General features: G+C 40.2%; 1 protein-coding gene and 1 non-coding gene across 3 annotated transcripts in view; both read right to left on the bottom strand.

Moving 5' to 3' along the window:
• The window catches only part of ClC-a (chloride channel protein 2), a 35,432-nt gene extending 23,109 nt beyond the window's left edge, over positions 1-12,323 (bottom strand). The window contains exons 1-6 of one of the 2 annotated variants that reach the window (XM_028323540.1): positions 12,239-12,323; positions 11,367-11,455; positions 9,976-10,097; positions 8,346-8,447; positions 7,174-7,276; positions 2,318-2,446 (exon numbers count right to left, since the gene is read on the bottom strand). In XM_028323540.1, coding sequence (XP_028179341.1) covers positions 2,318-2,446; positions 7,174-7,276; positions 8,346-8,447; positions 9,976-10,097; positions 11,367-11,455; positions 12,239-12,296 — 603 coding nt within the window. In that variant the 5' untranslated portion in view covers positions 12,297-12,323. Of the gene's footprint in view, positions 1-2,317; positions 2,447-7,173; positions 7,277-8,345; positions 8,448-9,975; positions 10,098-11,366; positions 11,456-12,120; positions 12,183-12,238 lie in introns of those variants that run through there. The other variant, XM_028323539.1, reaches the window with a different exon arrangement.
• TRNAS-GCU (transfer RNA serine (anticodon GCU)) lies at positions 1,556-1,637 on the bottom strand. Its single transcript has one exon. It is a non-coding gene; the product is annotated as a tRNA-Ser (tRNA).
• Positions 12,324-25,636: the final 13,313 nt, after the last annotated feature.

The following is a 25,636-nucleotide window of genomic DNA, read 5'->3' as shown; positions in this document are numbered from 1 at the left end:
GGTAGCTTGGGGTCATTGGACAAAATTATAAGTGCTCACGGACAAGGCTTTAGACTACAATACAATAGGATACAAATAAACAAAATAAATCTAATATGTAATCTGTTCTTTGTTTGTAGTTGGAAAGTACTGATTTTTTTTTAACTATGCATAGGTCAATAAAAAAATGTAATAATCACACACTAGCTTTGCTGGTGAGAGCTGAGCTGTAACTATTATAACAACTACCTTGCTGTATTACCTTGTCTCGGTGAATAAATGATCTTTGAATCTTTTTTAAATAGAGTCTAGATACTATTCATTTTGTTTACTTGTATTTTGTTATTCTAAATGACTGCAACCTGTATGTGTACTTTTGAATAAAATTAAAATAAAATGCTGAGGCGTTACAAACAACAACATTTCACTGTCGTTTCTGAATATCGTCGTAATACAATGATGAAAATGTTGTCTGTAGTATGGAATGTAATAATTAAGATCTAATCTAGTGTCACATCACTAAACAGGGAATTTTGTAGATATAAAAAACAAACTACTCTGATGGCACAAGTCTTCTGCTATCGAGTCGGTTGAACAAGTGAGCTTGAGGCCATAACTGATACTTTTATATTGTATCTTCTTTCTTTTCGGGCAAATCTAGAATGCAATGTCATAGCCAAAGTGGAAACAAATTCATAAAGTGATTTTATAATGAAAATCCGAGATAAAAGTCTAGAAAAAAGTCTAAAATTCTTCGAATATCTTTATTAGCTAAAGGTATTCGAAGAATTCAGTTAAAATAATTGGCATCTTTGATCAACTTTACATAAATTACCTAAATTGCTCGTATAACAGACGATTCCTATAGTCGTTCATATCGGCCATACTATCGCATGCGCAATGTCACGAAATTGGACGTATCGTACAAATTACCTGCTTATTATGTTTGCACAGATGCTACTTACCTACCGACAAAACAACCATACTATAATAATTAATTGTAACTATACACAGTAGTTTTAACTAGCCGGATTACTTAATAGTTACTTAGTTTTTAGTCTGTTGTTGTGATTTGAAACTATAAAATTATCAAATTCAAATATGAATTAGGACGGTTCCCGCAGAAGTACATCTGCTTGTTCTGGCTATTGGACAACTTGTGAATTACCTAGCTACATAAAATTTGTTAATTTCTCATGTAAGTGACTGTAAGGTTTTTAATGAGAAATAAATGTTCTTTAAACCTGAAAGTATAATCAGCTTCATTTCAACGAATTTTTTTAGTCCAATGTTTGACGTAAGTATTTTGGTCTTCAAGGGGGTCTCAAATTATATTCTTTTCTCTTTTTATGAACTAGAATCAGGAAGGTGTTACAACAAGGCTAGTCAATAGGATATAAATTTTGTGGTTAAAAAGTATAGTCTAGAAAAGATTCAATTATTTCAAATTCTATCAAATAAAAAAACCAAATGTGACAAAAAAAAATTTACGTTAATTACAGCTGATTAAATATTATTTCTTTTTATTAAATATCTACCCCCATGCAATAATTTGGTCCTTCGAAAACAAAATGTCCGACGAGGATGGGATTCGAACCCACGCGTGCAGAGCACATTGGATTAGCAGTCCAACGCCTTAACCTCTCGGCCACCTCGTCTTGTGGTTGACACAACAAATTGTCACACCACATACTATAGCAATGACTGCACATCAAGTTACACACAGTGGGGTCTTATGTAGTTGAAATAGGGATGATATTGCAATAAAAATGTAAGTGGTGGTGACTGCACTCGTAATTGCAACATCAACTGTTTATGCAGTTGGTCTATTGTTTTGTTTACTGTCACGTTTATAATATTGCTGCATTGGTACTCTATTAACCTAATTAATATCTTTACATGTACCAAGTACAAGAAACGACGTGAATTACTTTTTATTGCGACGTGACTAATGAATGAATGTGGTTTCTGTTGAATAAAGTACGTATCTACAAAACATTTGCAACATGTACAATCATGACGTTTCCGAAAACATGATGGTTGGAAAAATACGATTCCTCTCTTCGATGACACGTTAAAGGCTCTATGAACAGTAATTTTCGATCGAGGTATGCAACTGTAGCCGACGTTAGTTTCTTCTTCCAGTTCTTTCTTTTTTGTTGACGACGATGGAGAAATTCATTCTCAACTGGCTCTTGTACAAAGTCGTCGAGGTGTCAACAGTTTGCCGCAGGTAAACGGATGGCTAACTGCCGATGGTGACGGCGACTGTAGTCGCTTCTGCCTTCGTCAAAGCGCTACTTGTGTGTTAGAGCCAATGCGGTTGCTCGCTACTTACGACAGAGAGGAAGTAAACAACGAGGCATCCATAGTAGCCGAGCTCGGGTGTTCGCCAGTGAGCTACCACGGCCGCCTGCGCCGCCGATAACTCGTCGCCCCATGTGAAGTTGGCGAACAGAGACAACACCTGGACACAGCACAAAAGGTAAAGACGATTAGTGATTACAAAGCTACGGAATGACTTCAAAATTTAGAGAAACATCGGTGAAAGAATTAAGAATAAGAATACTACTGTATAAAAACTTAGCCTAACCACGTACTAGTTTGGTTTCAATAAAATTAAGGTTATTGTGCGAAATCTTCGATACTTATTCTCGTCCGATACTTTGTTGAAGCAAGACGCGTGCTAAGCCCCAACCAGAAGGATAGTAATTGATTTTCATCCTTATTAACAGTAGTGTACGATCTTAATTGCTTTGTGGCTATATTTCTCTTACGACCACTGTTAAGTTGTGCATTTGAACTTGTGTNCTTCTTTTCGGCCATTTTTAAAAGCCGTAAAAACAGAACATAATGAGCTCATACAGAAAAATGTTGCGTTTGTACGAAACTACCCACATTAAGAGCTTGCCTTCTTGGCCTTACACCTTATGAACCATCAACCGTCTTGGAGCCTGATGACCCGGCGCCGCGGACGCACTCGCCCCAGTCGAGCCTCCGCCTGCTTTTATAACGACCGATGACCCTGTGCCCATACACATTGTTCAATGCTACAAAGGGTAACTGAATAATTTTGTTGTTTCGTATTTTTATACATTACACCAATTGATATTGGTCTAAATACAAAGGCTAGTAAGAAATAAATAAGTATCAGATCAAAATTCAAAGTGCATTTATGTAGATTCATTACTTGCTATTATTATAAGGTCAGAATAAATGATCCTAAATAAACCTTAGGCCGGTTTGTTGACCGAACCGAGTCGAAGTGGAAATAAATGCCTACTTTTTATATGAAGTATGACAATATGTCGTTTTTTTCTATGCAACGACTCATATTAACTGACATTGTGATTGTGAGTACTTATCAGTCTCACATTTTTTTGTTGGAAACTTACAAAGATCTTCATTCTCGTCCGATACTATGTTGAAGCAAGACGCGTGCTAAGCCCCAACCAAAAGGATAGTAATTGATTTTCATCCTTATTAACAGTGGTGTACGATCTTAATTGCTTTGTGGCTATATTTCACTTACGACCACTGTTAAGTTGTGTATTTGAAGNATTTGAAGTTGTGTACAGTATACGCAAAAAACTAAGATAAAATGCAGAGAACTCCGGAACCGGAACACCAGGTAAAATACTCATCATACCCAAACCTTACTATTGAACCGGAAGCTGGCAATAGCTTCGTCAGAAACATTAATTTGAGGAAAAGGAAAACCAACCCAGAGGAGACCCAATTCGAAGAAATGAAATCTGCACTTATGGAATCCTTCAAGGAAATGATGAACTCTGAGATGGCTGAGATAAAAAACCAGAATCTTAAGATTCTTGAAACTAACAATGAGATGATAAAACTGCTGCAGATAAATGCCACTAGTTATAAAGAAATAACTGGAAGAGTAGAAGCCCTTGAAACGAAACATGAGACAGCTATGAAACGTATTAGTGACCTGGAAGCACAACTGAATAGTATTCAAAAGAAGATGAACAGCAATATGGTTGAAATAAGAAATGTTCCCAGGGCGGATGGAGAAGATTTGAAGGAAATTGTGACTAACATCTGTACTACAATAAAAACCCAGCCGATAAATAATGCCAATATATACAGAAGAGGTAAAAACAATGCACCCATAATTATAGAATATAAAGAATCTAAAGAAAGGGACATACTACTAAAAGCCTTCAAGAAATATAATGGCGATAATAAGGACAATCCATTAAATACTGAGAGTGTGGGTTATGGCGGGACGAAGTCTAGGATTTACATATCGGAATGCTTGACGCCTATGTCTAAAAAAATCTTGGCAGCGGGACGGAACCTCGTGAAAAATGGAACCTTTAAGTATTGCTGGACATCACAAGGGAACGTACTACTTCGAAGAGAAGAAGGTCAACCAGCATTGATTATTAACTCACTAGCTCAAATAGAAGACTTAGCTTCAATCTGACTATCTTGCTTGGGAAAATTTATACAATTGTGGTATTTACTTCTGTTCTTCACTATTTTTATTTTTGCTTGCACCTTTTACTATACAGTGTGTCCGGGCTTGTAGTGATCAAACTTTAAGGGCAAAATCTAGGGACAATTTTATCGATAAAAATACTTCAAATTTGGGGCCTGACCCATTTCTTGAAAAATTACATCGATTTAAGTTTTTAATTTTTAGTTTACACCTCTTCTTTAAAAAACAAGTGAAAGCGTGGGTAACTTAACATTAATAGGCAAATATTTTATATCATACGATAGCCAATAAAATTATCTATTAGAAGAAGAAGAAAACAGACACAAGTTTCATACCTTTTATTATTTTTATTTCATACGTTTCCATAGTAATCGGAATAGGTTGTGTGATTCTTTCAGGCAGTGCATTTTCGCATGTCGCGTGCGCTATGGAAACCGCTGGGAAAAAAAAACTATATAATTATATTATTTATAAACATAATAAAATATAAGTATATCATCAGTAAAACTACCTATCCAAAATTTCTACAATTATTATAAAATACTATTTATTACTAAATTCATTAAAAAATGGTCAAGCATCTTATGTTTTTAAGTGGCTAAAGGTTTTGTTAGAATACCAAGAATATTACTACTTGTCGCTTAAACAAACGTCTAAATAATAATAAATTACTAACAGCAAAAACAAACTTAACTCCACATTGTAATAACTTCAAAACTTGTCTGAATATTTTGCATATACTACATGTTTACGCTTTATTCGTCACTTAGTATCGTCATGTTTAGTGTGTCGTCGTATTAATCGCATCATTGCAAAGCAGTCTTTATGTTAATTAGTTAAAGCTGGTATTCGGGAGGCGAGAATCCTACCTTGCCGTAACACAGTTACGACTAGCACGGAAGGTGGGGAACTTTTTTTCGATATACCGCCAATAGATGTTTATTTTATTAGTTGCATTTGTTGTATATTTTTACAAGTTAGGGGTTAACCATAATAATTAATTAGTGTTGTGGTATGATATTGTTGTTTTGTATGGGAAATTTAAAGGAAACAAATTTTTTTGCAAACATTTTTGCGATCTTTTAGTGAACTTTGCTTCGATTTTTGGAGATACCGATTTAATAATTTTTTGGGCAGACTGAGACAACCTATTATAAGAAAAATTTAGAAAATTGCTACCTATAAATTAAAACCAAAGGAAAATTTTCAAGCTCGCTTTTATAGATAATATAGATTAAGTAGTTCTTAAAATTAAAATAAAATAGAAATAATAATGGACATAGCCTATTGTAATAAACTAATACCTACCTAGGGAAAATCGGCGGCTTCACACCGTACCCCATATTGCAACATGTTTGTACCTACTCCTCAATAATCACTAGATAATGTTTGTACTCATTTACAATATAATGTTTAGCTACAACTGATAATGTTCCTAATGATATAAGGCAGTGTACTGTATACTTTTTACTGAAATAAAATATTCTTATTCTTATTCTTATTCTTCTTATGTAATTACTTCGATAGAGTGAAATTTAAATAAATACTTTCACTTTTGACTTTGACAAATTGAAAAACTTTACTTTGACGAATAGTTAGGCTGTCACTCCGGAATAACGTAGCTTTCTACTGGTAAAAGATTTTACAAAATCAATGTAACATAGTGTGGAATCTACAGTTTCACCGTTAATAAAAAGGTCACGTTTGTGCCGGGGGAATTCGTGAGTGGACCAGCAACGAAATTAATCGGAAGATCATAGGAGTTCGAAGTTAGGCCTCCCGCGTACTAGGCAGCCAAGTGTTCATATACCGGATTGGCTTTAGCTAGGCCATAGCCTGGTGCGCGGGGTCGCTTAAGATACTCTGCAAATTATTACACACTTTTTGTCGGCCGACATTAATCAGTATGTCCAAATCTATACTAATATTATAAATGCGAAAGTAACTCTCTCTGTCTGTTTGACTTGCTTTTACGCTTAAACCACTGAACCGATTTTGATGAAATTTGGCATAGAGATAGTTTGAGTCCCGGAAAAGGACACAGGATAGTTTTTATCCCGGTTTTTGAAACAGGGACGCGCGATAAAAATTTTTTGTGACAGCCAAAATTCCACGCGGGAGAAGCCGCGGCGGAAAGCTAGTCATATTATACGGATTTGGTATCGGCCGACTTCTCATACCTAGAAGCCGACTAAAAGTCTGTAGTCTGCGGGGAACCTTAGATCACAAAAAAGGTAAAACTACATAAGTATGATGTATGACAGTTTAACTTTCCCCCGGGACAAACTTGACCTTCACTGATCTTACTACTATTAAATAAAATGTATTATACCATTGATGAATTTTGTAATGATTCTTTAGGTTAAGTTTTGACATAATTTGAAATTGTATAATTTATGACATTAGCTATTATTCTGTTGTATTTAATAATTAGAAAGATTGACTGACTGCATTGACATAGATAATTTTGTAATACCAATTGATTTAGATTATATAATTATTCAAATTTATTAAGAATTCGTATGCCTATACGGCAGATCATAGTGGAACCTACTAACCCCTAACAACTTTGTACCTATGATAATGACGAATAAATTTCATTTTCATTTTCATTTTTCATTTTCATTTGGGTTTATATGGCGGTCAAGCTGTAGATCCTGGCTACACAGGAGTTGCAGTGGTGGGAGCGAGAGGTGGGAATTGTCCTGTTTAAGTATGATGTATGGTACCTGTTCCTGGTTCCCGAGGTCGGCCGCCATGTATTTGCCGATGCCGGGCGGGAACAGGATGGACATCACCACCAGCGTCATGAAGCCCGGGTAGATGAACCGGCTGTAGAATAGAATACATATACATTGAGACATAAAGTCAATGCCGTGCAACGCTCTCTGCCTATTAACCTTTTGGGCTGGGTTCGGCTAAAGCCCGGTCTGTGAGCACGTAGAATTTTGTCCAATGACCCCAAGCTACACATCCTTAACGCTTGCGCGTAATTATATTCCTGTCGCGACTGTGCGACGGGCGCCTGCAGTGAGTGTGCGAGCGCGACAACATAATTACGCGCGAGCGATAAGGATGGGTAGCTTGGGGTCATTGGACAAAATTCTACGTGCTCACGGACCAGGCTTTACATCCTCCTACTTCTATGAAGTATACACACTATACACAATAACAAAATCGTTCTTTACAATGCAAAAGAAAAGAACAAAAAAGCCTATGGCAGTCAACTGCTGGATTTATAGGCTATTTTATTTCTCATCGTGTGAGATGCAGTTTGAAAAGGTTGGCCGTTGTATTCGTCTACGCGGTGGGTCTGTTTGGTATCCGACACGATACTTACTTCTTCTGTAAATAGCCAAAATATATCCTGGGTAAAAAAGCAAGATTTTGAGTTAGTCCGTCAGTAAACTTATCAAAAAATACTCGACATGTATTTTTAACTTTTCCAAACTAATGAAAATTGAAAGAGATAAAGCGAGCCAAAGTTCAAAAGAAAAGGCCCGTGACGTCAAGGCGTGCTTAAAAGTTTAGGACTTTGTGACGTCACGCGGAACTTTAACGCATCATAACTTCGTAATTATTTGTTTGATTGACTAATAATAAATAATATTCTAGTCCAATATTTTTTTGTAATCTATCTATATAAATAAAAATGAATTTATGTTCGTTAGTCTGATTAAAACTCGAGAACGGCTGGGCCGATTGAGCTGATTTTGGTTTTAAAATGTTTGTCGTAGTCCAGGGTAGGTCTAAATGGTGAGCAAATACGCGCGCGATATTGTTTTTCTGTGACAGACAAACTTCCACGCGGGCGAAGCCGCGGGCGGAATGCTAGTTTGTAAATAATATAAAAGATGGACTAAAAGTTTTTTAACCTGCTGTACACTAGACTGGTACTCACTTCTTCTGCAGGAAGTTGCTGAGCGTAGGCGTGTTTCGCATGAACAGCACGTACTGCCGGTGCAGCCACACCCACAGCGCCGCCAGAAGACCGCAGACAATGCTGTAAACAAACTCTGTTGGTTAATTACTTGACAACATAAAACAAAATGGCCGCACTTGAGCCGCGACAGGCACGAAATGTCAAGATATTTTTTGAGTAATTTGTATGATGTGTGTCGCGAGCGTCGCTACACAGAAGTAGCAGCGCGTTGAAGCACAGCGCAGCACCGCTCAAATGCAGTCAGACCTTAATAAGGCCGTTGACACTGCTATAGTCTGGTCCGGGAGCACGTAGAATTTTGTCAAATGACCCCTAGCTACCCATCCTTATCGCTCGCGCGTAATTATGTTGCTGTCACGCTCGCACACTCACTGCGGGCGCCCGTCGCACAGTCGCGACAGCAATATAATTACGCGCGAGCGATAAGGATGGGTAGCTTGGGGTCATTGGACAAAATTCTACGTGCTCCCGGACCAGACTATAGACAATTCAAAACGCTATGCTTACATAGATTCTTTAGGATAAAGAGGACTATGGTATCATTAGATCGCAAAATCAATTGACTGACATTTTATTGATTTAAAAGCTACTGAAAATGCAATTTATCAGCCAATTCAAATCTAGCTCGATTTTAGTTTCAATTCCCCACTATTCCTGTCTAGTACACCTTATACATATACAGTCACCAGCAATCAATTAATTATTAATTTAGTATTAATCTAACCAAATGATGTAATCAGTTGTGTTTTCCAATAAAATAAAAATAAAAAATAAATAAAATAAAATCACTTTGTTGTAAAATAAAAACGTTTGCAATGACAGTCCAGAACTTAGCTTGACGTTTTGACATCTGTACATCATAATCAGGTCATTTATTTAGTCCCTACAGTAGGAACGCGACCCTCTCAAATTTACCAGAAGTCAACGGTAGCCTGACGGTTGCGGAGACCCGTATATAAGGGTGTTTAAAGGTGATAAGGTGCTGTCTGGTGACGGCAGAGTAGAATACATTTGTCACCAACCCCTACTCTTCCCGCGGGTGTCGTAAGAGGCGACTTAGGGACTACACATCAAACAGAGAACGGGCAGCAGCGATCTCTGATAAACATTAATCTTTTAAACTGCGATCTCCAATCCGTCTGCCAAGTGTGGGGATTATGACAAAACCCTCCACTAAAGTGGAGAAGGCTCATAGTCCAGCAGTGGGCTGTAAAGGGCTGTTGATGATGATGAAAGGTGATAAAATAAAACCGCCTCTGTGGTCTAGTGGTAAGACCACCTGCTTCAGACGCAGAGGTCCCGGGTTCGATTCCCAGTGGGGGCAGATTTTTCTGTTCGGTTTGGTTGGTGGTAGGGCTTGTTCTAAGTCCGCCTGGCTAGCTACCACCATCTTACCTAAGTCTGTCGCCATAACAACAATGTTAACAGCATTGTTGTGTTCCGGCAGTTAGAGGTAAGATAGCCAGTTCCTCCGTGGTTGAGGATTCCGGGTGAAGCTCGCTTCCACCTTCGGCCTGATCGTCACTTACCATCAGGTGAGATTCAGGCCAAGAGCTCCTCGTTGTGGATAAAAAAAATAGTGACTCACCCGAGCAGGACGAAGACGGCGAACTCCTGGGGGTCGAATGGGAAGTCCTGCGGCAGGTTGGTGGGGAACAGCGGCTTCACCGTCGGCATCTGCCCCGCCCACACCGACAGCAGCCGGAACATCTGGGAATTACAGTCCTTGATATGTATTTTCTATCTAATGTCAAAGTATACAGGGTGTGGTTTTGTAAAACAACGACCATCTCAGTGGTGGTAGTATACACGACACAGACGATAAAAAAAAAAATTAAAAAAAAAAATCATGTACCACGCAATTTTGTATACCCATTCTTATAAGATACACCACACAAGAATGCGTGGTAAATTCAGTGAACTGCTCCTGAATCAAATGTACCTACTACTGCTTTTTCTATTTATTTATATTAACCGGCAGACAGTGGTGACTGAGTTTGTTGCGGCGCTTCTTCTCAGCACTTGCCAAATGTTGGTTCGAAGCGCTGGTAGGGCAAAAAGATTATGAAACATGTAGATGCTCCTGCTGATATAATATTTGACGATTTGTAAGTAATATTTTTAATAGTCCATGCAAATAAGATAATTTTGACTTTGACTTATATGACTTTAATTACAAAAATCTTTATTTACAACAAGTTATAACTTTACAGTGGTGGATGTTCTCCTTAGTAAATATACTTATATTAGGAGAAACACGCTGAAACAGCTTAGCTCATACCAGTACACATTCTTGTAATAATGTTGAAAAAGATGATGTGATAACTGAATTTCTTACGCTCGGAGCGCACTTACACGGCCTTAAAGAAAATAGTATTTTATTAACAGTTCTTAGAGTCGTAATTGCCTTACAACTGATTAACTGACATTTCAATCCGGACGGCTGCGCGAGCATGCGTTGGAAGCCGGTCGGCTCCGAGCGTATTCCAGCGGATACGCGCGCATTCCACCGTATTTTTGACTGAACGGACGCTGCGCTGCGCGCCGACTCACACCGGTCAATGTGAATCCTGCCTTATTAACAGTTCTTAGAGTCGTAATTGCTTACAACTGATCGACTGACATTTCAATCCGGACGGATGCGCGAGCATGCGTCGGAAGCCGGTCTGCTCCGAGCGTATTCCAGACAGAGACGCGCAGACGCGCGCATTCCAACTAATTTTTACGCTGCGCCACGCGTCGACTCGCGCCGGTCAATTTGATTCCTGCCTAAGATAATAGTGACAATAGTGACTGAGTTCCTTGCGCTGCTTCATTTCATCACTGGCCAATTTATTGTCCCGAAGCAGTGGTAAGGTTTAATACTGGGTCGTGTCAAAGATTTGATTTGATTTAATCTTGCCAATCGTAACAGCGACTCGAGTGCTAGTATCGTTCGAAAAACTGTTTAGCAAACTATGGAAGTCATTTATCACTCACAATAGCACTGCAACACGCCGCGAAGAATCCTCTCCAGTAGTTCCTCACTGCGAAGTACGTTGTTGTGACTTCAATCGAAAACAGAACACCTGGAAGACAGGAAATGGGAATGATAGTAATTATTTCCAAAATTCAAATTATAAGTCTGAAAAGGTTCACTTCAAATTACTCTCATTTACTTCGCACCAATTTTATAGAGGATCAAAAGACCATTCATTTAAAACTCAAGCTTAACCATTATGGCGTGATGGTGCATTTTTATTTGCCGTTAGTCATGTAGTTCCCCTTACATATCCCATGGATGTCGTTGGACAAACGTGACGTCGAGTAAAGAAAAACGGGGACATCAGGTACCCAAGTTTGGCCAGATTGGGGAGTGTAAACCAAATCTTCTATTTGCCGCTGGGAAATTGGAGAGTTCTTGCAATAGAAGCTAATGCTGCGGCAGCCAGCGTATCCGTAGTCCTGGACTCGTTAGCGTAGATGCCTTGGGATGTAGTCACAGCTTCGGTGGACTCGTTGGCTTCCTTAAGAGATGCCTAAGGAGGTAGTCACAGCTCCAAGAGGAGCGTTGCCACTATAGACCATTAGCTAAAGATGCTGATGCTGACGATCTGATGAAGGCCGTCAGAAGTACCTGGATGAGAGCAGCGCAGGACCAGTCGTTATGGAAATCCTTGTGGGACGCCTTTGTCCAGCAGCGGACGTCATTTGGCTGAAACAGAACAGATGCAGTAAGGTAACTGTTACTAACCTCCGACAGGCGCCGCGAAGCAGGAAGCCACTCCCACAGCACAGGCAGCAGCCAGCATCTCCTCGTGGCGTAGATGCCTGAAGGTGGTCACTGCTGATGCAGCAGGAACTGTACTGACCTCCGACAGGCGCCGCGAAGCAGGAAGCCACTCCCACAGCGCAGGCAGCAGCCAGCATTTCCGTAGTCCTGGACTCGTTGGCGTGGATGCCTGAAGGTGGTCGCTACTGATGCAGCAGGAACTGTACTGACCTCCGACAGGCGCCGCGAAGCAAGAAGCCACTCCCACAGCGCAGGCAGCAGCCAGCATCTCTGTAGTCCTGGACTCGTTGGCGTAGATGCCTTGGAAGGTGGTCACCAGCTTCGATAGTAGGGTTGCTACCATGGAAGCGATGTGCACTGATGGACCCTGGAAGTACAGGAGATGGAAGATGAGCCGTGAGGCAAGCGAGAAAGAGTAGTATGTTATTGGGCGTTCTATCTCACATTCGGTCGGTCGCAGTCGCGACCTCACTCTGTGCGATAGATCGCCCAATAACACGATCGTAAGTAAACCATGCCTGCAGTAATGTACGATGAATATGAACCTTTTTCGAACTACATCTTTTAATCATCGGTGTGAGTATATTGTCATCAGTTCTTTGAAATCCACCGATCACGACAGTCGAGTTAAAAATTCTGTTATGAAATTTCTGAAACAAAAAGAATCACTTAAATTGGAATGCGTCTGTCCTGAAGCATCGAACAAGCCTAAGCGTCACGGGAAATTATTGCCAAATACTATACGTAGTATCGTGTGCGGTCCATCGAACTGTGGGAAGACCAATTTAGTTATCAGTTTATTGTTACATAAGGATGGACCACGTTTTCGTAACCTGTATGTGTACTCTAAGTCTTTATACCAACCTAAGTACGTATTTTTAGAAAAAGTATTGGACAAGGTTGCAGGTACATCTTATAACAAGTATAATCATAATAGTGAAATTTTGAGGCCCCACGAAGCATTGCCTGACTCAATTATCATATTTGACGATGTTGCTTGTGAAAATCAAAACAATATACGCGATTATTTCGCCATGGGTCGGCATAAAAACATTGATTGTTTTTATATGAATCAAACTTATACTAAAATACCTAAACAACTGGTAAGAGATAATGCTAATCTTATTATATTGTTTAAGCAAGATGATGTAAATCTAAGACACGTTTACGATGAACATGTTGGGTCTGACATGTCATGGTCGCAGTTTCGTGAAATGTGCTCAACTGTATGGAGTAAACCTTACAGTTATGTGGTCATCAATAAGGATTGTGAACGAAACAAAGGCTGTTATCGAATGAAGTTTGATACATTCATAGTAATGGACTAAACTTTTTATAAGTATAGATGTTAAGTTAGCAAACACTCAGTTTAATTAGAGAAGTCAAACAGAGCAGGAATCTTAATAATGGAACGAAATTTAAAGGAACAAATAGTAAAATCTGCTGCAGCTGTAAAAAGAAAAGTAGAAATGATTAAAGATGTAAAAAATTCAAATGATATGGCTTTGGACACAATATTTAAACCTATCATTAACCCGCTGAAACTATTAACAAACCAAACTGATGAAAAACGTCTTATAAATGAAGGATTGGAGCAAANATAGTGGGAGCCTAATTAATTCATAAGGAATATCTTTTAGGTTTTGTATTCTTGGATGTAACCTAACAGTAAGCTGCCATTGGTATAACATTTTACCTATGTTGGATGGAGAGACATGAGCCAAGCTGGTACAGAATATACATACATACTGTAATTCTGTGTGTTCTCTCGAGGCAATCGGCTCATCCACATGGTTGAACGGTTTACCCATGGTGCTACCGCTGTATAAGGGCATGCGTCATATTGGCCCATGAATACGAATCTTATAGAACTTATGAATTATTATTGACTCTCACTCAAGATATTATAGTGTGTAACTCAATCGGTTTATAATTCTCATATTTGAGGTTCTCGTATACATGGATGTAACCTAACAGTAAGCTGCTATTGGTATAACATTTTTACTCGTGTTGGATGGAGAGTCATGAGCCAAGCTGGTACAGAAAATTACATAAAAGTAAATTCTGTGTGTTCTCTCGAGGCAAGCTGCTCATCCGCATGGTTTTAAGGTTTACCTATGGTGCTACCGCTGTATAAGGGCATACGTCAAACTGACCCATGTATACAGATTTCTAAAAAGGAATTGTAAATTCCAATTGGGTTTGTTTTGTCATGTGATCGAAAGTGCGTGGACTCAAGGAAAAAGGTGATGTTGTGCTAGTAGCCGTGTGAAGGTAAGTCAAGTCTTTATGGAATATTCTATTCTGCATTACTACAGGCATGGTTTACTTACGATCGTGTTATTGGGCGATCTATCGCACAGAGTGAGGTCGCGACTGCGACCGACCGAATGTGAGATAGAACGCCCAATAACATACTACTAGAAAGGATCCTTGGATCATAGATTGGAAATGAAGGAAAATATTTGTACAGTCACGGAATGAAAAGGTTCGTCAGTTTTCAAATTGATTCCTTCAACGAATCGCGAGCACATATTACCTTTTGAAACTATGTTACAGAATAATCTCGAGTTAGAGAAAATAATCTTTAACTGTTCGTCAGTAAAGTACAAAATTTTTTTTTTCGATTTATCTTGTCAAGAAGATTATTATGATTGATAAACTAAAACCTTCTTGTTGGTTCAAACTGCCAATAATATTTCTTTTAAATAAAAAAAAACTATTGTCAATTGGTCAATGTCACCATTGCATTGCACTGATGGGATAGAAAAATAAACAAGCAAAACCTTATTCGTTAGCAAACGTCATATTTGTTTAAATGTTAGCAGCACTGTTTCTTGCACTGTTATGATGTTGGCAGGTTTGACTCTCACAGTACCTAGTGCAAGCGAAAACCGACACTAAGGTGACCAACCTTTTCATTCCGCGACTGTACAATGAAACTTCTTGTACCTAAGCCAGCCTGCATCCCTGATAAAAAGTGATGATGATCAGGTCGAAAGAAGAAGGAACTGGCTACCTAATCTCTGACTTCCAAAATACAACATTCTGTTCACATGGTGCTAACTGTGGTAGCTAGCCAGGCAGATTGAGATCGAGCCATACCACGACTTAAACTAGCAGTAAATTAAAACAAACCCCTTACTAGGAATCGAACCTGGAGTCTCTGGGTATGAGAAAGATGGTAGTGGAAAACATTGAGAGCGAACAAAAGGCTTCTTTGAACATCATCCAGAATTCAAGAAGAATCCTACAAAGTCTTGATAACACTACAAGTCGTACCTCTTTTCCCAGGGGTAGACCAGACCCCAGCGTAGCAGTCAGCCCCACGATCTTCGATATTAGAGCGCGATATGTTAGGTACTCTTTCAGGTGCACCCCGCGAAGTATGGTCTTCATCTCTGGGATACCCGATCCTGGAAAATGACAATTATACAAAGTTATATCTATCAGTAAGCTCACTTGCATTTTAATTAAATAAATAAATAAATATCATGATATGCTATATCTGAAGAAGATACGTCAACTGTGTGCTATATTTTAGCTGTGAGTGTAGAGTTTATGGGACTTAAAAATTACTACTAATGTGATGCTCCTTTGATTTGGCTCTATTGATATCTACGGAGCTGTGAGCGAAAACTTGCCCTCCTTGGTTGTTGATTGATGACCACATGGTCTGGGCAGGACTGATCCTTGACCACCTAATCTTACCTAAGATTTCCAAAGCTCATCATCATCATCATCAACAGCCCCCCTACATTCTACTGCTGGACTATGAGCCTCACTATAGTAGAGGGTTTTGCCATAATCCCCACGCTTGGCAGGCGGGTTGGAGATCGCAGTTTAATATATTGATGTTTTTCAGAGAGCGCTGCTGCCCGTTCTGTTTGATGTATAGTCCCAAAGTCGCCTCTTACGACACCAGCGGGAAGAGTAGGGGTTGGTGACAAATGTATTCTACTCTGCCGTCATCACACGGCTATCCAAACCTATATCCAAATTATTAAATCTATGCCACTTCCACTCTTATCAATCTGGATAACTCACCAATGCTCTGCGCCGCGACGATATGCACGAAGCCTGCCGCGAAGAGTATGAGGCACACCGGGAGCGACACCCACGCCACGTACTGGCTGAAGGTGGACGTGGCCAGGTCCCTGTACATCCACATCCGAGCTGCAACCAGGGCATAGCCGTGAAGTTAGAGTTAGGGCCGGATTAACCATCTCAGGGCCCCTAGGCACAGCTCGTTTCGTCTACATTACGAAATTGAATGAAGGTACCATCATTATCAACCAGCCTTACTTCAAGTGAAAAGACTTTCGCCACAATCGACAGGACGAAATGTCGGAGTCATTTAAATATGAAANCATGATTTGAAATAGTTACGTTTACTGTACACAAAGAATAGGAAAAACTTGAATATTTTTATAAAAGTAACATAAACATTAAAAAATAAAAATGTCCATATTGTACTGATTAAGAAGCATATTTAAATATTAACCCTTCTTATTTTTTTGATACAAAATCGTTTAAAACTTCTTGAAAATTAACCTTTTCTGATACATCCATCTTTAACAAATTCTTTTTTTCATTTTTTTATCGTGAGTGCTGGACCCCTGGTCATAGTGGGCCCCTAGGCACTTGGTCTAAAGTGCCTTATGGATAATACGGCACTGGTCAGTGTTTGGCTGTGGTCTCCTATAAACGCTGTAGGGCGCTTCACAATGCTTAAAGATGAACTACACTGAACTGTCCCACCAAACTCATTGACAGGGAGGCGCCACCATCGTTCAACTATACTCGTATAGTTTCCAACATGGCAAAAATCAGCGATCCGGAATTGATGGTGGCTCCTGTCAATGTCACGGGTGGGACAGTTCAGTGTATTGGGTCTATTGTATTTAAGAAGATTTTAGTTCTTAAGAGTTTCCGCTAGGGGCGCTGTACAATCCGTCATACATTTAATGACACATTTTTATGCAGTCGACATCGAATGCGTTTGACGTAAACTCACACTACGCCCCCTGTTGTGGTCTACTTCAGACGTTGACACCGGCATATGGCGTCGATAGGAACATTTGACGCTGACGTCATACGCCGCGTATAGTGTTTAATAGGAGACCATAGCCTGAATAGGCATTTACTGGGCTTGGTCGAGTACTATTTAGACTTTTGGTCCTGCAGAGTGAAGACTTTTTATCAGCCGATAGTTTGGTCGAGATGTTAATCAGTATGAACGTGTATGGAAGTGCGCACATTACACCGATTTGGTATCGGCCGATTCGTCATACAAATTAGAAGCTGACCAGACTGTCGGCCCACAAAAAGTCTGAAGTTTGCGGGGAGTCCAATGATAGTTTTGGACTCTAGTTACTGGTCCTATTTTCCACTCAATCCTCTTTTTCCATACATAATTATTATACAAATCTCTAGATTAAGTTGAATTCATCTTCACTACATTACTAAGAAATTGATTTTCCAGCAACATAAACGCAATATAAATCACAAACGGTCATTAAAATAGTTAATTAAAATGAGTTAATTAGATCGCTGTTACGCCGATTGTCGGCTCGTACCTTTCACTGGCCTTCGGATGCTTGGAACAAAAAATGATTTACTTGTTACCGCGAAATAAAATAGGTTTAGGCACAAAAAGTATATTTAGGAGTAAGATTAGTAAGACTTCGAAAGGTCCTTTCACATTTAAAAACCTAAATCTTGAGACCTTACAAAAGAAAAACTAAGGCTAAGAACTCACGGCGCGATTATCACCCGCGCCCGCGGCGGTTGTGGAAGTGCGATTTTATTTCAAAACTCACGGGAGCGGTTATTTACGCGGTTATTCTAAGAAGTCACTGGTACAAAATGGTCGCCCGCCGATCGGGCGGTTTTCGCGCGGGCGAATTACAACCGCGCCCTCTGCGGGCGAAAACCGCGTCGTGAGTTGTGTATTAGTTTTTACATAAGTATCTGCATTCTACAGAAGCTGCGGGCCCGCAACAGCCGCGGGCGCGGGTGAAAATCGCACCATGAGTTCTTAGCCTTAGAGTGCAAAAGAAATATGAAAGAGGACAATGAGGGTTTTCTTGCTCTCAGCAATTGGCGCCACTGGCGAGTAAGGTCCTGTCACTTGCTTGTGGCTAGGACAATGGCGTCACTTGTGAGCGTTGAAGCGTAAGCGACTATCGTATTCGCAATAGGGCTATCGTTTTTATACTTAACAGTTAGCACCACTGTAGAGTAAGGCCCTGTCACTTGCTAATGGCAAAGACAGTGGAGCCAACTAGTTAGTGCTGAAGCGGTAGGAGGACTATCGCATTTGCACTCATCAGGATGGTGCCACTGTACAGTAGGTGTCCCGTCAATCTAACCTCAGTGGTGCCAAGATATAGATCGTATCGTGGATGTAAATCCACGAAGACGCGCCCCACCAATTTTTGGTCGAGGGACGCGCGGGGTGCGGGGAGTTTTTACTGTAGTGTGCGTGAGCACTCATGGATGGTTTAGCGTGTACCGATAACACTCAAACATTGGCGGAAGAATGGTGGGGCGCGTCTTCGTGGATGAAACGATCTCTAGCTCTCATTGCTTATGGGTAAGTAGCCAACTGAGCGCTATAGCAGTGGGAGGACTATCGCAATTGCAACCTGGTTGGCGCCACTTTCGAGTACTTAAGATCTTATGGCACATCAGTGGCGCTAACTGGTAAGCGCTATTATTGAAACCCTCAATAACCTCTGTCTCTGTTTATTATTATAATTTGTCAAGTTTTTTCCATCCTACTCATCTGCCGTCAAACTTACCATTATTGCATATAGCGATGCCCCTGTCCATGGCGTAGTTGATGCAGGCCATGATGATGCCCAGCGCCGCCAGGAACACCCAGTCTTCGCCGAGCCGCGCGAACGTGTGTCTCCAGACATAACCTGCGCACACCTTCACATCATTGATCATTGCTTCACGTAAGGGATACATGGTATGTAGCTTTTCAACTACCCAGGGGAGCCGCTGCCCCTGGAAGTAGCTTTGAAGTTATTACACTTGAAAATTTCGACGGGTTCATCCAGTGTCTAAGTAGCTCAGTTGAAAGAGCAGTAGTAGTCAAGTCGTTTATTTAAAATTTAGCTTTGAAGGACCTATGTCAAACTATCTGACCAAAGAAATCTGACTTGCCCTCCCCTTAGGTCAGAAACTGGGTATGTTAAACTGTCATTGGACCCGCAACGAAATTAATCAGAAGGAGGATTTTGCAGTATTAAGGTTCGTTGCCTATACTACGAATCTGACTGCACCAGGCAGTCTGTTAACAGGGAGAGATGGCGGGAGGTCGTGGTGAGCTGTATGCGCCTCTACAACCGACGTGAACGCCTCAACGTGACCAGGACATACTCTTGGCAGAGCGTAACGAATAAGAAGAAGTTGCCTTATTAAGAACAACATGGCTTGCTCACCTAAGACCTTAAAGAACTTTCCCCTAGGCCGGTGCTTGCCAGTTGCTTCTAGCTCCTTCTGCCGGAGCTTGTCGTCTTTCCGTCTCTTCTTGCGCAGTCTACGGAGTCTTCTCGCTTCTTCTCTGGCCGCTTCGCTTAGGTCGCGTTGGTAGCGACCATACATCTGGAAGAAGAAAGAAGTTCTTTAGGAAATTGTTGAGAGAAATGAGATGGAGAGACGAGTTCAGGGCCAGGTGGAAGGCAAGAGAGCATGCGGTCGATCGCCAACCCGCTGGATAAACGCCATCACAAAGGCTACTGAGTCCACCATGGTCCAGTGTACTCATCTAACCGTCAGAAATGGAAGCACATCGCCAGGAGAGCTACTCTCGGAGATGACATCACCCCACCATGTACCTCGTCAGCGCAACCACGACCACTCTGACAAGAGTGCCCGACTAATGCCCGTTTTCACCATTAATCCCTAATTTTTAAGTGACCCCTATGGTAACACAGAACAGGAATTTTGTTTTTATAGGGGTCACTTAAAAATTAGGGTTTGTTGGTGAAAACGGGTATAAGAAGAGGAAATAAATGAGACGGAGTGAAATTAATCAATTAGGTACCTACTCTTCAATTCGGTTACGTTTAAGACATCCTATTATCATAAACGTAGATTTATAACTGGTATAAACCTCCTAATTAACGGTTTTTAGTTGTATAAGTGAGTAAATATAATTCTTAATTAATTCACTAGGTTTTACTCAATTATGTAGGTATTAAGGACTTTGATGTTAATCAGTTGTATAGTTTAGAAGTAGTTAAGTGTTTAAAATAATGTTCGTTTCAGCCAAATGACGTCCACTGCTGGACAAAGGCCTCCTCCAAGGTTTTCCACAATGCACGGTCCTGCGCTGCCCGCATCCAGGCTCTTCCCGCGACCTTTACCAGATCGTCTTAGATAAAATAATGTATTCAGTAGTGTCTAGTCTACCCAGTTTTTAAAACATAAATTGTAATTAATGTTTACATCATAAAGGAATGAAGGCGCTGGACGCAGGCCGCTACCAACCGGGCAACATGGAAAGCATCGGGGGAGGCCTTATGTTCAGCAGTAGACGTTCTATGGCTGAGATGATGATGATGATAATGAATGTTTACAAAATGATCTAGTGATTGTAGAGTCATTAGAACCTCCCCACTTCAGTCAGACTATTTATTTATATCTTAACAAAATATGTATAGTAGTAGTACAATGTCATAAAGTAAAGCTTGATGTGCTATCGTTTATTTAAGTAAGTTCAATGTCCTGATGTTTTTGCGTCAAATTAAAGTAATGATTGAATTAGAAGAGATATGTAGAGACAACGGAACACTGTGGTATCTGTGTACTTCTAATAGGATCAATTTTGCTACGAAAATGTAGAGTCTGGCGTATTGTAGATGTAGACTGTACATTGATAGTAATTTAATGCATCAGTAGAGTTTATTCATGTCGCGAATCGAATCGAAAGTCCAAGTCTGTGATCTAGCCAGTGTCCTACATTGTGACATACCTACTTAGAATAGTTTAATATTTATTACCGCTCACAGAATGACGAACTTCCCTAATCAATTTTATACTTCAAATCTCTAGAGTTCAAAATCAATTGAGGTCTTGATATGCTGACGACTGTTCCTACTTACTTTATAATTTTCATTAGAAAAAGCGAAAATGAGGGCAAATGAGGATCATGTTTCTACATTAGTGCCAATATTCTTTACATCTCGCTAACCCCTTGATATCTGATCTAAATCTAACTCGAGTATAATGCCATATGTCACAAATCGATCCTTCCTTTGTTATGATTAAAAACTTCAGGTTTTCATTTCAGACTATCATAAGTATTTTCATTATTTCCACTCACAAAATTCATAGCTCCGTAACTTCTCAGGAGAATACTATTAATCATCATCAGTGAACGTTCTCGATAAAATCATTTTCAAACAAAAGAAAAACCAAAAACAAAATTTTGAAGTTTAGATTCCACTAATTAAATTAACACGTTAGTTATCTTATCATAGTCTCGATTGAGACACGACATTATTAAAAAACTCTTGTTTGACAGACGGGGGGTTAAGCTAACGCAGAATGATTGAAGAACCATACCACAACTCGCCTGCCCCTCTCCACTAACACGTTATTTCATAGTTACCCCCTTTGACAAACACAACTTTAATAAAAAATCCTTTTTATTTGACAGATGAGGTGTTAAACTAACGTAGAATTCCTGAATACTATAATCCGGGCACTTACAGGGCAGATATGTGCCATCCTAGACTGCATCTCACTTAACACCAGGTGCGATTGCGGTCAAATGAGTACCTGCGTTGTCTTGCATAAAAAAAAATGATTGAAGCACCATACCACAACTCGCCTGCCCCTCTCCACCACATCGTCAATATCCATGTTGGCCCACCACCGATATTGGATCTTAACTGCCTAATTACCGCGAAATCTAACAACCTTGCTATGTTTGCTGATGCTGATAATATGGTCCCGTGGTAGCTGTTTGCTGAAGATAATCTTTGGAAAATGCCTATGTAAGTATTTATAGTGCGGATTACTGAATTTGCCTCTAGAAATACGTATTGAGAGGATATGGCAATATTGACTAAGTTAATTTCAGTGCTTCTTATCAGAGGTCTAAAGTTTAGACCTCTGAAAGAAGTTTAGACTCTAAACTAAAGTACGATGAAGATGAAGAAAACTGCGTGGACTGCAGACTGAAGTCTGTCCAAGAAAAATCTGAATGTAAAAAGCAAGTCTTTTAGAGATCCAATAAGCTTTGCCCAATTCATCAAAATACCTAGGTGACATAATAGACGTGAAATCTTAACTATTGCAGTTTTCGATCAACTGCAGAAAAAATATAGCAAACCTACAAACTTTTTCAACAAGTTTTCAAGGCCTGACATTGACTCCACCAGATGGGCTAGGATGCGCGCCGTGATATACTTTATCGACGTCAAAATGTATGGGCAAAATCGATAAAATGGCATGATAAGCGCTTATCACGGCGCGCATCCTAGGTCTATAGGACAGCACTTGTAAATCCTATTATTCAAATTCAAATCAAACATATATTTTCAGGATTGGTCTCTACAGTAAATAAACACGACACACGTCATAGTGCGTGCGAAGTTTCGTTTAGCACAATTTGAGCGTCGCCGTGTCTGGAGTTGATATCAGAAGGTCGTCAACGTAAACTATTGATTACATTCTGCCGTATTACAAATTCGGCTGTAAACAAGAATTTACAATTACCCACTTCATTGATGACTCTCGTGACTGTTCTTTTTCCGTAATTACTTAGTTAATAGATTCATTGCTTTAGTTTTTCAAACAAATGATAATGAAGGCAATGTGAATGAACTGACTTCCTGAACTTTGTTGCGAATCATGTGACCGCTACCCATATGAGTGTGTAATGCGACACATCCTAGAGATTTTGATGCCCTTTACTCTGACCTTCTAGATATTAAGTGTAAGTGTGGCATTGCCCATGAACTAATAGACTGACTAGGGAGGTTATTATTGGCGGTCAAGCTGTAGATCCTGGCTACACAGGAGTTGCAGCGGTGGGAACGAGAGGAAACGGGATATACCGATAGCTTCATCATCATCATCAGTTAATTTAATCTCCCACTGCAGGACATTTTCGCCAGACAGAGGCCGCCAGATGTCTTCATAGTTTTGAAATGAAAATGAAATATTTTATTCAGCGATACAAAACAGCATCAAAAATGTAAAAACAAAAGTTAGTTGTCCCTTAGCTACCTTTTCTGGCAACAACATTTTGCTCAGAATTGTACGACATAGCTGGCATAATGATATGATATTCCCAAGTAAGTAGGTCAAGGAATGCACAAGAAAGGCTGCAATACGGAATGGCCGACGGATTGTGAAGCTTGAGACTGACTTCAGCTTGAGCTGAATGAGACTGCCACGACCATTTTGTCAAGAGTGTAGCGACGAAGAAGAAGGTCAAGGAAGAAGTTGCATAATTCTTTCATACATTAGGTTGATGTGATGACACCTTGTAGTAATGAAGATCTCACGTGCGTCCCGCAATTAGCCCGCAATCATAATTAACGCAGGCCGATGCGTGGGCGGAGCTATATTTAGAGGTGCACGGTTGTGGGATGACTCGGGTTTCATTCAGTCTGCACGGATTTAGATACTAATTGTTACTCACGTAAGATGCGATTCTAGTAATGAGTTTGGAAAATGACATCGTTGATAATGGGGAAAAATAAGCTACGGTTAAGCTCCGTAAGGAAAGAATGGACGATGGATGAGGTAAATACAACTATTGGCTAAATGCACTTCCCTCCAAAAATCTCGGAACATTTTTTGACAACGTGTCTTTCCGGGTGTGTGTGGGCTTACGCCTCGGTGCACCAATCTGTGTACCCCACACGTGTCCCTGTGGCAAAGAGGTGGACCAATTCGGTCACCACGGTCTATGTTGCCAGCAAAGTGCTGGTCGTCTCGCCCGACACGCTGCTCTCAACGACGCCATCAGGAGAGCCCTTGCCAGCATCAACGTTCCTTCCACGTTAGAACCACGTGGATTGGTCCGTGATGATGGCAAGAGACCTGATGGTCTCACTCTGGTTCCCTGGGAACGGGGACGGGCTTTAGTTTGGGACGCTACATGTGTCGATACTTTAGCCCCTTCCCACCTCAGGGAATCAGTTGCTAAAGCTGGGGCTGCAGCAGAGTCGGCTGAGTTAGCCAAACGGCGCAAATATGAGTCACTTTCTAATGACTACATATTTGCGCCTTTTGGTGTCGAGACCTTCGGACCTTGGGGACCGAATGCTAAATTACTGTTTCGGACCATTTCCCCTAAATTAATTAAAATTTCGGAAAATCTAAATGCTGGCTCTTTCCTTGCACAAAGGCTTAGTATTGCCATTCAGCGAGGAAATGCAGCCAGCATTCTCGTCTCTTTGCCTCACGGACACACTTTTATTTTTGAGTAATATAAGTTTATATTTTTATTTTGTTTAGAGTTAAGTTAGCCTTAGTTTTAAAAAAAAATTCTGTTTATTGTAAATAAAGATTAATGAAAAGTAAAAAAAAAAAAAAAAAAACTATTATTTAATTCATTCGGACAGCATTTTTAGGGCCTGTTCTAGCTAGAGTACAATTTCACAATATCGACTCTACACATTTCGCCTGCATTTTATGCCAAAATTAAACCTCTGCGTACTACACGCAGTACCTACAATGATAAAAATGTACTACTTATATTGAGTACAAGATCTTACATAATCGTTAAAAGGATTGTAGCTAAATATAAAAGTACATTTTATGAATGAAGATCTTGATTTTCCAAGGAAACGGAACTAACCGGATAAATGCGATGCAATCCGCTGATATTATCTACAATTAGACTAGAATTAGTTAAATATGCCTTACATGAGGATGTCTAGGCGCCATTACTCACTAGGATTCCATAAAATGGATGTGAAATAAACGCCCGTATTTACAAACATCCTACTGAGGTCTCACAGGTGACACACGAACCAATCGCAGAGCTCTATTCAAGGCTGTGCGTTCGATTTGCTGCTTCACTTAAGCAAGCATCGTTTGTGAATACGGGCGAAAGAGTGATTGAAAGAAGAATAGAATTGGACGACATCACATCAAGATAAATACAGTGGCATTTTTTATCATTTACACAAAAATGCCTTCCCAACCCGTTTGGCCAGCGTGGGAAGTGTAGATCAAATCCTCCATTTGCCTCTGGTAAATTAGAGAGATTTGTTTTCCTGCAGTGGAGACTGCTAAATGACCTGTTAAAGGAGTTCCCTAACCTATCACCAGAGTCACCCAGACAGTCTAATTTCCCTTCGTTCGTTTCAGCCGAAAGACGTCCACTGATGGACAAAGGCCTCCCCCAAGGATTTCCACAAAGACCGGCTCTGCGCCGCTCGCATCCAGGTACCTCCCGCAACCTTCACCAGATCATCGGTCCACCTAGTAGGAGGCC

The sequence above is a fragment of the Ostrinia furnacalis genome, unplaced genomic scaffold (assembly GCF_004193835.3).
Source record: "Ostrinia furnacalis isolate ACB-3 unplaced genomic scaffold, ASM419383v2 OfSCF0641, whole genome shotgun sequence".
Lineage (NCBI taxonomy): Eukaryota > Metazoa > Arthropoda > Insecta > Lepidoptera > Crambidae > Ostrinia > Ostrinia furnacalis.
Note: the sequence above shows the minus strand (reverse complement) of the source record. Positions and strands in the feature narration are given on the sequence as shown.